General features: G+C 64.6%; 1 protein-coding gene across 3 annotated transcripts; it reads right to left on the bottom strand.

The window, feature by feature from the left end:
* Positions 1–3,830: 3,830 nt before the first annotated feature.
* Positions 3,831–15,464, bottom strand: FGR (FGR proto-oncogene, Src family tyrosine kinase). Of its 3 annotated transcripts, XM_032710217.1 has the most exons (14): positions 15,448–15,464; positions 15,290–15,337; positions 10,419–10,479; positions 9,966–10,218; positions 9,757–9,859; positions 9,368–9,466; positions 9,131–9,234; positions 8,911–9,060; positions 8,311–8,475; positions 6,624–6,803; positions 6,403–6,479; positions 6,164–6,317; positions 5,141–5,272; positions 3,831–4,994 (listed from the first exon to the last, which is right to left on the bottom strand). In XM_032710217.1, exons 4-14 carry the CDS (start codon positions 10,204–10,206, stop codon positions 4,786–4,788), a joined length of 1,614 nt encoding a protein of 537 aa, XP_032566108.1. In that variant the 5' UTR covers positions 10,207–10,218; positions 10,419–10,479; positions 15,290–15,337; positions 15,448–15,464; the 3' UTR covers positions 3,831–4,785. The 3 variants fall into 3 exon arrangements, with proteins under 3 accessions (XP_032566108.1, XP_032566107.1, XP_032566109.1); XM_032710216.1 differs by lacking the exons at positions 15,290–15,337; positions 15,448–15,464 and adding an exon at positions 14,463–14,584; XM_032710218.1 differs by lacking the exons at positions 8,311–8,475; positions 15,290–15,337; positions 15,448–15,464 and adding exons at positions 7,729–7,884; positions 14,463–14,584.
* Between the last annotated feature and the right edge of the window lie 14 nt (positions 15,465–15,478).

Genomic DNA, 15,478 nt, shown 5'->3' with positions numbered 1-15,478 from the left:
GCCAGGATCAGGAGGACCTGCCTGGGTTTGTCCCCTCAAAGCTGGGGTTGGCTTGGCTGGAGGGTGGTGGCAGTTGTCACCCGAAAAGCCACCAGCTCCCCGGGGTGGGAGTAGGGGGTTTGGGGGCAGTGGGGTGGTGTGGGGGAGATCTGGGGTGCGCGGGGACAGGGGGCCGAGGGTACAGCGAAAGGTGTTTGATGCTTTGCTGGGATACAGGAGTTACACCGTCCAGGGACCCCAATGGGATTTGGGGAGGGTGGGATCCTGCCCCCCGACATCTGTGAAGGGTTTCAGCCAGACAGATTTTACCTCCGTAAATGTAATTGCAGCAGAAGAGCCCCATTTATCCCTGAATTCCAGCCTCAGGCTGCCCCGGAGCAGCAGCAAAACCATCCCAGATTTCTCCCAATAAAGCAATTTCCGAGCAGCCCCGTGCCCGGCAGAGCAGGGCTCCCGCTGTGCCCCCTCCCCATCGCCTGTGTCTGCGCTGTCACCTGACCGTCCCCACGCCTAAGAAACCTCCGTCCCCAAATCCTGCTGCTTCCCCACTGCTGTCACAGATGCTGCTGTTGTCGGAGCACAGCTCTTCCCAATTATCTGTTGTTTTTCCACGGGAAAAAAAGGTGTCCCCTCCCAGCGACTGGTGCTGAGCTGCTGGGTGACTGCAGAAAAACCCATCTGTGCCTCAGTTTCCTCTCTGGGGACACAGCCCCTGCAGGCCTGGACCAGCAGGCTCAAGCCTGGTCAAGCCTAAACCCACATTTTTGGCCATTTTCCACTGTTGTCTGGCCATCGCTGCCGCGGAGACGTGGCTCCGATCCACGACCCAGGAGCTCTGCGGGCTCTGCCAGTCCCCGGGGAGCCGGGGCCGAGGGGGACAGGGGCAAACCCCCGCCCTGCTGCGGGTAGGCACAGCCACGAGGGTCCCCAGCAGCACCTCGGGGTCGAGGGGACCCCCGGGGAGGGGTGGCAGTGCCGCGGCTCCCCCGTGCCAGGGTCTGCGGCGCCGGCCATCTGCGGCGGGCTCGCAGCTGCGCCCACCGCGCTCCTGGCACGGGGTGGGCACGCTGGATCCAGAGCCCCCCGCCGGGAGCCCCCGCCGTGGGCCCGGCCTGGCACGGTGCTGGCAGAGCAGCCGTCCGGAGCTGGGCACCACGGGGATGGGGGTCCTGGGGAGCAGGAGGGGACCTGGTGACGCTGGATCAACCCCCGGGGGCAGGGAAGGCGGTGCTGAGCTGCTCTGGCTCCTCTCTGAAAATGCTGCAGCTGTGACGCCACAGGGATGCAGCCAGGAGGGGAAGAGCCCCCCCAGCTTTGCCCTCCCCCAGCACCCACAGCCGCCTTCCCATTAAGCCCCCAGGCCGAGCTGTGCAGCAAAAATGAGCCTGCAGCACCTCCAGGGGTGTCCCAGCCTCCTTCCCCACCTCCCCATCGCTCCCGGCTCCAGGGCTGACCCTGTTGGGAGCTGCAGGGGCTCTGTGAAGGGTGACCCCGGGAGTGGGGGTGTGGCCGTGCCCCCCAGCAGTTGTCCCTCCACCCGGATCGATGCAGCCCAGCATTAACATAAAATCGATGCCCCCTCCCCTGCCCAGCCTGCAGTCACCCCGCAGCAAAACCCTTTAACCCCTTCGCCCCTCCTGGGGCACCCACACAGGGAGAGGGGGGAGGGACAGGATGGGGGTCCCTCCCTTCAGCCCGTCCATGCAGGTCCCTGCAACCTTGGGCCCCACCCGCCGTCCCCGAGAGCTTTCACACTCACGACACCGAAGGGGAAAACTGGGGACAGGCTCTGGTGACATGACCGTGGTAACAGGGCGATTGTGGTGGCACAACCGCATGGAAAAGCACGTGGCTGAATCCACGTGGATCCCCGGGGCACGGCAGGGTCAGCACAAGCCCTCTGCCTCCGCCCTGACCCGCTCCTGCCACCGGGACTGCTGGGGACAAGGGACCTTGGCTGGGGACATGGCAGGGTGGCACCGCTTCCAGTCGGGAGCTGGACAGAGGAGGGTGGGATCAGCCCCTCTGAATGCCCAAGCAGGCAGGAACGGGCAGGGTTGGGCAGGAGTGGGCAGGAACTGGCAGGAAACAGGCAGGAACTGGCAGGAAACAGGCAGGAATGGACAGTAACAAGGCAGGAATGGGCAGGAACCAGGAGGGAATGGGCAGGAATAGGCAGGAATGGGTAAGAACAGGCAGTAACAAGGCAGGAATGGGCAGGAACCAGGAGGGAATGGGTAGGAACAGGCAGGGCTGGGTAGGAACAGGCAGTAACAAGGCAGGAATGGGCAGGAACCAGAAGGGAATAGGCCAGAAGCAGGCAGGAACAGGCAGGAACGAGCAGGAATGGGCGGGAACAGGGACGGAGTCAGGGCTGGGTCTCAGCTGTGTGTGCCAAATGCCAGGGGGTGCTGGTGACAGTGGGGTGCCCCTGGAAGTGTCCTCCGGTGTCCAGCCCCAGGCGTGGGGTGGCCAGAGCCGATGGCCACAATCTGGCACCGGGCCGTGCCCGTGGCCACCCGGTGCCAGCCGAGTCCTGGCCCTGCCCCGCAATCTGCTCCCCCCTTCCCCCCCGGCCCCGGGCAGGCTGCCACCCTGCCCAGCCAGGCCTGGCCGGGGGCCTGGCCCTTCCCCGGGGATTCTTCCCTGGGATGGGGAAGGGGGGGGAGGCGTGTCCAGCCCTCCTCTGCTCCACGACCTTGTGCCCAGGGATCCACAGCCTGGGGGCAAAGCAGGAGCTGGGAGATGTCCAGAGGTATCCAGGGATGGTGGTGTGTCCCCAAACCCCCTGGTATGTCCCCAACCCCTTGGTGTGTCCCCAAGCCTCTGATACGTCCCCAACCCCTCTGTCATGTCCCCAACCCCTCTGATATGTCCCCAAACCCCCTGGTATGTCCACAGCCCCACTGGCATGTCCCCAAGCCCTGCTATGTCCCCGGACCTCTTGTTACATCCCATAAGCCCCCTTGTATGTCCCTAAACACCTCAGCATGTCCCCAAGTCCCCTTGTATATCCCCAACCTCCCCTGACATGTTCCCCAAACCTCTGGTATGCCACTCAAGCCCTCTGGTATGTCCCCAAACCCCCCTGGTATGTCCCCCAAGCTCCCTGGCATGTCCCCAAACCCACTGACCTTGGCCCTGTGCCCCCCTCCCCACCTGCCCAGGGCCTCCTCCCCTAGCCTGACACCCCCCCCCAAGCCCAGGGCCAGTCCCCTCTTCCCACCAGTGCTGGGGAATTCATTAACTGGCCACAGCTGGGCCCTGCTGGGGAGGCCAAGTTGCAAGGAGAATTAACCTCTTCCTGCCCAGCCTCCCAAGCCTGGGATCCCCCCCACTGTCACAGCTGGCAGAAGAGGATGGTCCCCTCTCATGGGGTGCTGGGGGGCTTTGCTTCCCAGTGCTTCCCAATCCAGGCTTTTATTTGCAAGGGAAGCTGGTGTGTCCCTTCCCCACACAGCCTGGGAGGGCAGGGGGGGCTTTCTTTGCTCACCCCCATGGAGCCCCCCAAGCCTGTGTGCCCTGGGGTTGGAGGGGGTGAGGGTTCATCACTCAGTTCTGGCTTGGCTGAACCTGGGAGCCCCCCCTGCCCAGGCATGGGTGCCCCCACCCCAAATCTTACTGTTCCCCCAGGCCTTAACCACCCCCCAGCCCACCCTGCAGGGTGACCATCTCCCCCTCTCCCTTGGGAAGGAGGGGCAGAAGGACCCAGGCCTCCCCCCCCCAGCTCATTAGAAAGCTTTTATTTCTCTCTATTTACAGACTTCATTAAAAAAAATAAACAACAAATCCCTCCCCTTCCCTCCCTCCCCCTCCACCCCCCCCCCGTGGCACTGTTCACCCACAGCCCTGCCCCGTGGGTGCACAGGGGGCTCCTGACCATGGGGCCAAGCCTGGGACCCCACTCAGGAATGGGGGGGCCCAGGGGGAAAGTGGGACCCCAGGAACCAGCTGGCAGTGCCATCACATTCACATTGACCCCCAAAGCCCCCCCCCCCTCAATGCCACAGGGGGTTCAGCCAAGCTGCCACCAGGACCCCCATGAGTGCCATGGGGGGTGACCCCATCCCATAACCCCCTCCTGCCCCCCACGGGACAGTAGGGAACAGCTCCTGGGGCAGAGCTGCCCCCCACCCTGCCTGCACCCCTTGTCATCCCCCCAGGACTCCTTGTACCCCCCCAGGACTCCCTGTGCCCCCCCCAGTGCAAGCAGAGGTTTATGGCTCTCAGGAGTTGGCCCTACTATAAGCAGAGGGGATAAAAAGGGGGGGACAAGGGAATCCCCCAAAATATCAGGATCCCTTGGGGTGGGGGATGATGGCTGCTGGGGTGAGGGATGTAAAATCTCATAAATTAAAGAAGATAGAAGTGGGGGTCGGGGTGGGGGGGGAACTGAGGTGGCCTTCCCCAGGTCAGTGCCAGGATTTTGGGGGCTGAACCCCCCAGATGCATTACCAGAGGAGACTGGGGTTGGCACGGGGAGAGCCCCCCCCGAGCCCTCTGCTGCTGTGAGTCTAGGTTTGTCGGGAGGGGGGCAGAGGGGGGTCCCCCACACTCCTCCCCCCCAGCCAAAGCCCTTCTCAAGTTCAAAGCTGGGTGTGAAGGCAACAAAGGGGGGTGGGGAAGGGAGGGGCTCCTCTCTGAGTCCAACATCCTTGTGCAAAGCCCCACGTCCTTCCTGGGGCACCCTGAGCACTCCCAACAGGTGTTTGGGGGGTGGAGCAAAAAGACCCCTAAAAAAATGGGGAGATTCACCCCCAAAGCCACCCCAAAGCCTCCTGGGGGTCACTGGTTGTCCCCAGGCTGGTACTGGGGCTCGGTGGCGGTGAAATAGTCCTCGAGGAAGGACTGGAGGTACTCGAAGGTGGGGCGTTCCTCGGGCTCCCGCTTCCAGCACTGCACCATCACCTCGTGCAGGGACGAGGGGCAGCTCCCCGGGCACTGCATGCGGTACCCCCGCTCCACCTGCTCCAGCACCTCCCTGTTGTTCATCCCTGCGTGACAGGGACAGCCCTGCTCAGCGAGCAGCACCCCCACGGGACCAGCCGGCGGGGAAACCGAGGCGCAGGGCACCCCTTGCCAAGGGAGATCAGCCCCTGTCTGCACCCCGGGGGTGCCCACTGCCCCGGGGGGGCCATACCTGGGTAGGGCACCCGGCCTTTGGTCACCAGCTCCGTCAGGAGGATGCCGAAGGACCAGACGTCCGACTTGATGGTGAACTTCCCAAAAAGCGCGGCCTCCGGAGCCGTCCACTTGATGGGGAACTTGGCACCTGCAGGGAGAGGCGGGAGAGCCATGGCTGGGGCACCCCCCTGCACCCACACCCACGGCACCCAGGTCTGGGGACACCTCACACCCTGGACAACCCCCACACCCTGGACATCCTGCACATGGAGCTCCCTGTACTGGGGGTGTCCTGAACTCACGGTACCCTGAACTGGGGGCACCCAGCACCCGTGAAACCCTCAGCCTGGGGCACTCCACACATGGGGCACCCAGCACCCAAGGCACCCTGCACTGGGGACACCCTGCATCTGGGGCACCCATCCCCTGGGACACCCATAAACTGGGGTACTTGTAATTTGGGGTGTCCTTCACCCATGATATCCATTCCCTGGGTCACCCATACCCTAGGATGCCAATCCACTGGGGTATTACCCATCATCTGAGGCATGATCACCTAAAATACCCATCCCCTGAGGCACCCATCTTTTGGGGTGTCCATCACCAGGTACACCCACTCCCTGGGGTACCCATCATCCAAGTTATCCATCACCAAAAATACCCATTTCCTGGGGCACCCATTATCTGGGGTGTCCATCACCCAGGACACCCATCCCCTGGGATACCCATCACCCAGGACACCTATCCCCCTAGGATACTCATTATTTGGGGTGTCCATCACCAGGATACCCACCCCCCTGGGTACCCATTATTTGGGGTGTCCATCACCCAGGACACCCATCCCCTGGGATACCCATCACCCAGGATACCCACCCCCCTGGGTACCCATTATTTGGGATGTCCATCACCCAGGATACCCACCCCCCTGGGTACCCATTATTTGGGGCACCCACTGCCCAGGCCACCCAGCCCTGGGGGGTGACCACTTCCAGGCTGAGGGTGGGACCCAGCAGGGAGGGGGCAGGTCAGGGGTCCCCACCCTGCCGTGCCGTGTACTCGTCATCCTCGATGAGGCGGGCGAGGCCGAAGTCAGCGATCTTGCACACCAGGTTGTCCCCCACCAGGATGTTGGCGGCGCGCAGATCCCGGTGGATGTAGTTCATGCGCTCGATGTACGCCATGCCCGCCGCGATCTGAGCGGAGGGAAAGCAGTGAAAACCCCCCAAAAACACCCTCAGGGCCCCCCCCCCACCCCGTGCCAGCCCCCCCCCCCAGTACCTGGGCTGCCATGTCCACCAGCTGGGGCAGCTTCAGGTAGCGACCGTCCCCGTCCTTCAGGAAATCCAACAGGCTGCCTGCGGGCAGAGGGGGGCCCGGTCACAACACCCCAAAACCCAAGGGCGCCCTCCCCTGCGAGCCCCCCTCCCCGGGACTGTAGCCAAGCAGGGTGAGGCTTGCAGGAGAGGTGGTGGGTCCCCCGGGCAGCGCCCCAGGCTCACCCTGGCTCATGAACTCGGTGACGATGTAGATGGGCTCCTCGGACACCACGGCGTAGAGCTGCACCAGCTTGTCGTGCCGCAGCCGCTTCATGATCTGAGCCTCCTCCAGGAAGGCCTCGGGGGACATGGTCCCCGGCTTCAGCGTCTTCACTGCCACCTTCGTGGTGCCGTTCCATGTGCCTGGGTTTGGGGGCACGGGGTCAGCAAGAGCCCGGGGGACAGCCAGCCCCGGCAGGGCTGGGATGGAGGGATGTGTGGATGGAGGGGTGAGTGGATGGAGGGTGTGTGGATGGAAGGGTGTGTGGATGGAGGGGTGTGTGGATGGAGGGGTCTGTGGATGGAAGGGTGTGTGGATGGAGGGGTCTGTGGATGGAAGGGTGTGTGGATGGAGGGTGTGTGGATGGAGGGTGTGTGGATGGAGGGGTGAGTGGATGGAGGGGCGAGTGGATGGAGGGTGTGTGGACGGAGGGATGAGTGGATGGAGGGGTGTGTGGATGGAGGGGTGAGTGGATGGAGGGTGTGTGGATGGAGGGGTGAGTGGATGGAGGGTGTGTGGATGGAAGGGTGTGTGGATGGAGGGTGTGTGGATGGAGGGTGTGTGGATGGAGGGGTGAGTGGATGGAGGGGTGAGTGGATGGAGGGTGTGTGGACGGAGGGATGAGTGGATGGAGGGGTGTGTGGATGGAGGGGTGAGTGGATGGAGGGTGTGTGGATGGAGGGGTGAGTGGATGGAGGGATGAGTGGATGGAGGGGTGTGTGGATGGAGGGGTGAGTGGATGGAGGGTGTGTGGATGGAGGGGTGAGTGGATGCATGCTTGGGTGGATGGATGGATGGATGGAGGAGCCAGGAATCAGGGCAAGGCAAGGAAGGGCCATGATCCCACCACACCCCACCCAGGACAAGGGGTCCCACTCACCCCAAGGCTCATCTTCTGATACCTCACCCCATTCCCCGTCCATCCATGGGGGATCCTGTGCCAAGCTGCCATCTCCCCCACACCAGTGGGTACCACCTGGCACCTCGTGACTCTCCCTGCCAGGGCAGGACTGGGCTTCTCCTGCCCACCCTGTGCCCCCCTGCCCTGGCCAGCTGGGCCAGCCTTACCCATCCACACGTCTCCAAAACATCCCATGCCGAGTTTCTTGTCCAGGGTGATGGATTCCCGCTCTATCTCCCAGGCATCCTTAGCTAATCCCAGGGTCTGGGGCTTCATAGCGGGGCACGGGTGGGTGAGCAGATGGCACAACCCGTCGTTATACTCTGCAGGGGGTGAGGGGGGCAGGCAGGGAAGGAGGAGGAGGAGGAGGGAGGGAGGGGGTGCAATGGGATGAATGGAGCATGGGGATGGAGAGGATGGGGGATGGAATGGAGGATGGGATGAATGGAGCATGCACGCCGAGCGGGGGGAGCACAGGGCACTGCAGGAAGAGGGGGACGAAGGTGGGACCCCCCAGCCTGGTCTTGTGGTCCCATCTGAAATGGGGGGGGGCTGCTTGCCCATATATCAAGGAGCATCTTGGGATACCCATTATGATCCCAGAGGACATGGGATATTTCCCCATGCTGACAAATCGGTCTGGCTCAGCCTGTCCCAGCAGGCAGGAGCTTTTCCAAGGTGGGTGCCAGGCCTGGGGGTACCCCCCTGTCCCCCCCGCTGCTCGCCCTGACTTGCCCGTCGGGCCCTACCCATCCAGACTTCCCCGAACTGCCCGTTCCCCAGCTTCTTGAGGAGCTGGAGGGACTCCCGGGGGATCTCCCACACGTCTTTGGTTTTGACCGACAGGTCAGCCAGCTTTGGGGTGCCCTTGTGGCACGGCACGGCCAGGCGGCAGCACAGCCCGGCCGCCCGCTCTGCGGCACCGGGGCAGGGGGTCGGTGTGGGCACAGACCCCCACCAGCCCCCTGCCCACCTTCCACCACCCCGGGCATCGCCCAGGATCCTGCATCATCCAGTCACGCCCCAGCATCCACGTACAAAAATGGGGTGCACCCCCTTTTGCCTCCCCCGGGACAGCCCCGCACCTCCTCAGCTGGGCTGGACCTCCAACCCCCCCCCAGCCGTGCCCAGGGAGTGGGTGAGGCCCGCCCAGACCGTCATTGGGTGCTCCCTGTACCCAGGACATGGAAAAGGGGGAGACCCTCAGGGAATCCCCGAATGCCACCACCGCAACAGCCCCCTCCTTCTCCAGTTCCACCCAATTTGCCCAGCCAGTCTCTTACCAAAGGCTCTCCTGGGCTTTCCCTACCCCTCCCATCGCCCCCCCCTTGCCCCCCATCCCACCCTACCTATATAGTGCTGGACCAGCTGCTGGACGGTGTCGAACTGGGCGCGGGTGGTGATGTAGTACCCCCCACTGTCCAGCTTCCGAATCTTATAGTGCTTCACGTGGTCTCCCTTGGCCTCATCCCAGTCCCGGATGGAGAGCGAGTAGGCCCCTGCGTGGGGGCACAGGTCAGGGAGGGACCCAGGGCACACCCGTCAGTGTCCCCATCCCTGTGCCCGTACCTTTGGTGGTCTCGCTCTCCCGGATGAGGAAGGTGCCCCTGCAGTTGCCGTGGCACAGGAGCTGCCGCTCCGCGTCCTTGCGCCCGATCTTCCCGAAGTACCACCTGCCACGGGGACGGGCTCGGGACCACCCAGGGGCACCCAGGGGGACCCCCACCGGCACCGCGGCGCTGCCGGGGCTCACCGGGACACCCAGGTGGGGTCGGGGTCTGCCCCCACCCCTGTCCCTCTACTCACTCCTCTGCCTGGATGGAATCCACAGGGGCCACGTAGTTGCTGGGGATGTAGCCCGTGGCGCCCGAGCTCAGCGACCTGGCCTCCCACCAGTCCCCCTCCCTGGGGCAGAGGAACAGAGAGTGAGGAGGAGGAGGGGGGATAGACAGACAGATCTGGCCATCCTGCATCCCCTCACCCTTCACACAGCACCCCCAGACCCCGCTCTGCCCCACCCATCTCTGCTGAGCCCACCCAGCTCGTGACACACGTGGCCCTGGTATCCAACATCAAAGCCAAGACAGAGCTTGTGTCCCCAGCCTGGGTCCTGCGGGGGGTACCCATGGCATGGAGGCCCCTCCCTGGGGTGGCAGGGGGGCCCTGGGAGCGGCAGGGGGTCCGGGAGGGCTCACGTGTTGTTGATGATGTGGAATTTCTCCCCTTTCTGGAACGTCAGGTCATCCTCCGTCCGGGCCTCGTAGTCGTACAGGGCGATGAAGAGCGTCACCCCCCCACCTGCACCACGCACAGGGGACCACAGTGAGCCCCCGGGTCCCCTGCACTGCCCAGGGTGCAGCTGGACCCCCTTCCCACCACCCAGCCACCCAGCCCTGCCGCTGACCTGCGATGCCCCCGCTCCTCATCTGCAGCGTGTTGGAGCTGAACACGCCCGGCCCCGCCAGGGACGGGGCCGAGGGCACCGCCGGCCCCTGGAAGTTGTTGAAGTCGGGGATGCAGGTGAAGCTGGCCCCGGGCTGGGTGGGGTCGGGGTCGTACTGGGAGGGGGGGGGCAGGGAGAAGCCCCCCTCGCCCCCCCCCTGCCCTTTGCCAGCCCCTTTCTCCTTGCAGGGCACGCAGCCCATCCTGGGCACCGCCTGTGGGACAGAGGGCCCGTGACACAGGATTGGGGGCACCGGGGGGCACCCTGCCGGCCCCAGGAGGAGCAGGGTCCTTCCTGCCACCCCCCCCGGCACGATGCACTGGGTGACATGGGGACACCGGGGTGCTCTGCTGCCCGGGGGTCCCCATGTCCCCCCCAGCACCCGGGGGGGGGCTCCGTGGTGGCTCCACTCACTGCGAGGGCTCCTCGGGTCACTTCAGCTGCTCCATGTCACCTCAGGGAGGGGAAGAGGCACCTGTGGGCACCAGGGAGGGTGTTGGCAGAGGGCAAGAGTTTTGCACGGGCTGAAATGCCTCTGCAAGGGCTAAAACACCCCATCAAAGCTGAAACACCCCATCCAAGAGCTGCAACACCCCACCAAGGGCTGTAACACCCCTACCATGGGCTGCAACACCACTACAAGAGCAGAAATCCCCCTACCATGGGCTGCAACACCACTACAAGAGTAGAAATCCCCCTGCCATGAGCTGTAACACCCCTGCATGGGCTGAAACATCCCTGCCTTGGGCTCAGACACTCCTGTCATGGGCTAAAATACCCCTGTATGTGCTGAAACACCCTTGCATGGGTTGAATTACCCCTGCATAGGCTGGAACACCTCTGAACAGGATGCAACACCCCTGCTTTGGGCTGTAACACCTCTGTCATGGGTTATCACACCCCTGCATGGGTTACAACAGCCCTGCATGGCCTGAAGCACCCCTGCACGAGCTGAAACACCCTTGCACGGACCAAAGCACCCCTGCACGGGCTGTGATATACCCCTGCACGAGCTAAAACACCCCTGCACAGACTACAACCCCCCCCCCTGCATGAGTTAAAATGATCTACATGATCTGCAACACCCCCACAGAGGCTGCAGCCCTCCTCCAAGGGCTGCGACACCCCAGCACAGGCTGAAACCACATCCTCGAGCGGGTTTTTCTCTCACTGTGTCCTCACCACACCGCTCACCTCCCTTCAAGAGCAGCTGTGTCCCTGGCTGCCCCCCGAGGCTGGAGGGAGCCAGGGTGGGTGGGGAGGAGCCTCTGAAGTGTCCCTGACCCCACACCCTCTGCTCAGCAGGGAGGAGGTGTTTTGGGGAGGAAGGTCCCTGCAGTGCCCTTCCGGCCACGAAGGTGTCACAGGGGAGGAGGAAATTAAACCTCTCCTGCCATGGCTGTGAGGACACGGTCTGTCCCCAGCTCTGTCACTCCCCTGGGTGCTGAACACCCACACCAGTCTGTCCAGTTTGCACTGGGCAGAGCTTTCCACTCTGCAATCTGGCAGAGCTCCAGCTGAGAGTGGAGGGGAGGAGCAGGAAGGTGCCCTGTTCCCTGAGCTCCAGAGGGCAGGAGGAGATGAAGGTTTTGGGGTGGATGAGACGTTTCAGGCGGGTTTCCCTCATCACGGCCACTGATTTCCTTTTCTCTCTCTCAGTGGGGGTGGAAAGAGTCCCAGCTCTCCCCTTCCACCTCCACTTTCAACACTGTTGGTGTGGCAAGGCCATGACCGTTGCCGACGGGGCAATGTTGCCAAATCCGAGAGCGCTCAGCTGGTTGGGGATTTCATTCTTGCTCGCTATTAGTGGTTGTTTCAGCTGAGGAACACCCCTGGTTCTCACAAACCTTGTCCCTTCTGTGTGGGAATCACCCACCCACCACGCTCAGAAACTTCCCATTTCGCCGAATTTCGGCGCTGAGCGGGTGGCTCAGAGCTGCCAGAGCTGCCAGCAGGGATGGGGCTGGCAAGGAGCATCTTCCAGGTGAAGCACAAGCCCCCAGTATCACAGCAGCGAGGTTTCAGGTGCTCTGCAGCAGCGTTGCACCCACTCTTCCCCTTCCATGGGCTCCCACAGCCCCCCGAGCCCGTCCCAGTGTGTCCCAGAGCCGTCCCCCCGCGCTGTCCGTGGGGAGGGGACGCAGCTGGCGCCGTGTCCGGTGGCTCTGCGCTGGCACCTGGCTCCAGCTCTCCCGAAAAGGAGCTGCTCGGAGCCCGGGAGCAGATGGCAACTGAGCCCTTCCCACCCCGGCTCCACCGGCACCGGTCCCAGCTCCCGCCCTGAGCTGAGACCCGGCCAACTCGTCACCCCCCGTCCCGCAGGGCACGGCTGGGCACGGAGCAGCAGCATCCCTGGCTGCCCATCCATCTGCTCCCTGGCCCCATGGGACACGGGGCGGCTCAGCCCCATCCTCAGCTCCTGGACGGGGCAGAATGTCCCCTGCACGCGCCAGTGTGGCCCCTGTGACCCATGATGTCACCTCCATCCCCTTGTGAAGGAGGGCTCAGGCTCCGAGGGGAGGCAGCTGCGTGGAGCAGGGAATGTCACACGGCCCGTGCTTGGGGACAAGCCAGGGTGGCATTGGCCAGGCTGAGGGTGCCATGACCCCCCCTGCCCCGGGCACGGGGGCAGCTGCCAGAGGAACTCCCATGGCACCTACACAGCGGGAAGAGGAAGCTGCAGGAGCCCGGCACGGGGGAGGAGGGGCAGCCAAGGGGAACCTCAGGGCTGGCAGGACCCCAGGCCTTGGGGACGGTGGCAGCTGGGGGGGCCAGGCAGGAACCACAGCGGGGCTGCAGCCTTTTGGGTACCCAGTGCCCCATGCCCTGACCCACCCCCTCACCCTGCACAGCCCCCACATTCCGGTGGCTCTCACAACCTGTTCCCAGGGAAGAGGAACCGAGAGGGCTGCAGAGCCCAGCTGGGGTTCCTCTGTCACCTCACGGCTCTGGAGGTGCCTGGTCCCAGGGGGGAGACTGAGGCACGAGGCAGCTGCAGCCCAGAAGGGGAAGGTGCCTCTTTTTAGGACACAGGAGTCTGAGACACGTTCCCAGCCCGTGTCCATGACCCCACAGACCTGGGGAGGGGATGAGAGGATACATCTGCCTCGACTGTCTGCTCCTCATCCTGGTGTGGTAGCAGATGGTGGTGTGTCCCTGCCCCTTCCCCACTGCCCCCAGCTCCTTTCCCACTGCCCCCAGCCCCAGGTCCAGCCCTGCATCCCAGAGCAGGAGCCCTGCTCCTGCTCCAGCCCTCCCAGTTCACTCAGGGCCTGGTGAGTCCCCTGTGGCTCCCAGTGGGAGCAGGTTCCTTGAGAACAAGGGGTGCAAGGAGGGATGACACCCCGTCCCCTGCACGCCCACGAGAAGGACAGGGCTCGAAGCTGCCCCCCAAAACCTGCTGTGCTGGCCAGGCCTGACCAGTAGTGCTTGGCCAGCATCACCCCGTGCCAGCCCCAGGAGGTGGCAGGGCCATTCCCTGGGGTAAAAGAGGCAACCCCCCAGAAGTGATCTGCTGCACAAGCCTACCCACCAGGCCAAGGGCAGGGGGGTCTCCTTGCCCCCTGCCAAGGAGGAGATGCCCAGGAGTGAGGCAACCCCCCTACCCCAGCCTCCCAGCCCCATCGCTGGCCGGGAAAGCAGGATTTCCGCTGGAAGAAGAGCAATTCCCGGATCCAAGGGGCTGCAGGGGCGGAGGGAGAGAGCCGGCCAGGGCTCCAAATACAATGTCCCGGGAGGAGCGGGGTGGGGAGGGAATTGTGCAGGGCAGGAAGCGGCGAGTTCCTGTCCCTCCTTGGGACACACCAAGGACCTGGGACGAGGCAGAGCTGCAGGGAGCGGGGGGAGCACCCGCTCCGGCCGGAGCCTGAGCCCCTCACTGTTCCCGCAGCCCCAGCCAGGGATTGCTCAGCCTCCCGGAGCGCTGGCTGGGCTGGCAACCCACGGACACCCGCGGGGCTGAGGGCACAGGTGTGTCCCCCCATCCCGCTGTCCCGGAGTTCCGTGACCTGTCCCCTCCCCAGCGCGGGGGTCCGGCGCGGGTGAAGGCACCGCGTGTCCCCGCAGGGTCCCCGACGCGGTGTCACAGCCATCAGTGCCGGCACAGCGAGCTGGAGCCGGCGGGTGCCTCCAGCCCTCCCCACGCCACAGTCCCCGCTGACCCGCTGCCCCCCAGCACGGCGAGGACGGGGGTCTCCTCCCGCCCCCAGGCATTGCCTGGGGGGAGCAGTGAGGGCAGAGCGCAGGCAGGGCCCCCAAAAGCCCCGCACGGAGGTCACGGGGTTCTCCATCCCCAAAGCTCGGTGCCCGTCCCACCCGGGATCCAGAGCCACCCACACCTGAGGGGATCATCCCTCAGCACCCCCCCAAACACACAGCAAGGAGATTAAGAGACCCCCCACTTTACAGGGGTGAGCCCCCCACCACCCTGCACCGTGCCCCCCACGCATCCTCCCCTACCGTCAGCGCTCCCGCTCCGCCTGGCATGGACCCCCCGCTCCCGAGCTGCTCCCGACGGGACCCCCGGCCGGGGTGCCACGGCAGCACCCGCTTCTCCCGGCGCCGGGGGCCGTGGTGTCGAGGCGGGGGCCGTGGGAGAGCGGGAGAGCGCCCGGCCGTGTGCTTCCCGTGTCTCTTCGGCGGCTCTGGCAGCCGAGCAAGAGCTTCCCCTCCCCTCGCCCCCCCTTCCTCCCCGCGCTCCCGGCGATGGTTCATTGTACCAGCCAGCCCGGCCGGGGCGGCCGCTGGATCACCGGCGGGATCGCCCTCCGGATCACCTGGATCGCCCCCTGGATCACCCTCCGGCACACTCGCTGAGGACCCGTGGGGGTGGTACAGCAGGACACACACTGGCACTGGGGTGTCCCTGGTCCCCAGCAGCACAAGGGGACAGTGGCATGGATCCCCTGGCTCTGCCTTATGGGATTTATGGGATGTGTGTGGGGATCCAGCCTGTGCCAGGGTGGGGGGCTGCCTGCACTCATCCCCAGAGAGCCTGGCATGGCTTCCCTGAGCCCCCGAGCCAGGCAAGGCACACAGATTGCACACGGGGGGCTGTGTCCCTGCGAGGGACAGGGACAAGGTGCCCATCTGGTGGCAGAACACACACAGCAGCCACACAACCACCTGGCACAGGGGCTCTCGGGGCAGGGCAGAGCCCACCCTGCCCGGGCACTGTGTTCCAGAGGGGGTCCTACTGTCCCCCAAAGATGGGGACCGGCCCCCAGCTGACTCAAGCCAGTGCTGTGGCCATCGACAGCCCACCAGACATCACCCCCCTTACTTACCCCTTCTCCAGATGAAGCTGCTGGTGGGATGACCCCAAGATTTGGCAGCTGTCACACCAAGCCACAAACCTCAGTGAGCTCTGGGAGAGGGGAGGAGACCCCCAGCACCCTGTCTGAAACCCCCTCAGGATCCCAGCCCAGATCACTGAGGCACCCACCTGGAAGAGAGCACTTCAGGCCTTTGGCACC

The sequence above is a fragment of the Chiroxiphia lanceolata genome, chromosome 24, assembly GCF_009829145.1.
Source record: "Chiroxiphia lanceolata isolate bChiLan1 chromosome 24, bChiLan1.pri, whole genome shotgun sequence".
NCBI classification, from domain to species: domain Eukaryota; kingdom Metazoa; phylum Chordata; class Aves; order Passeriformes; family Pipridae; genus Chiroxiphia; species Chiroxiphia lanceolata.
This window is presented reverse-complemented; position numbering and strand designations above follow the sequence as displayed.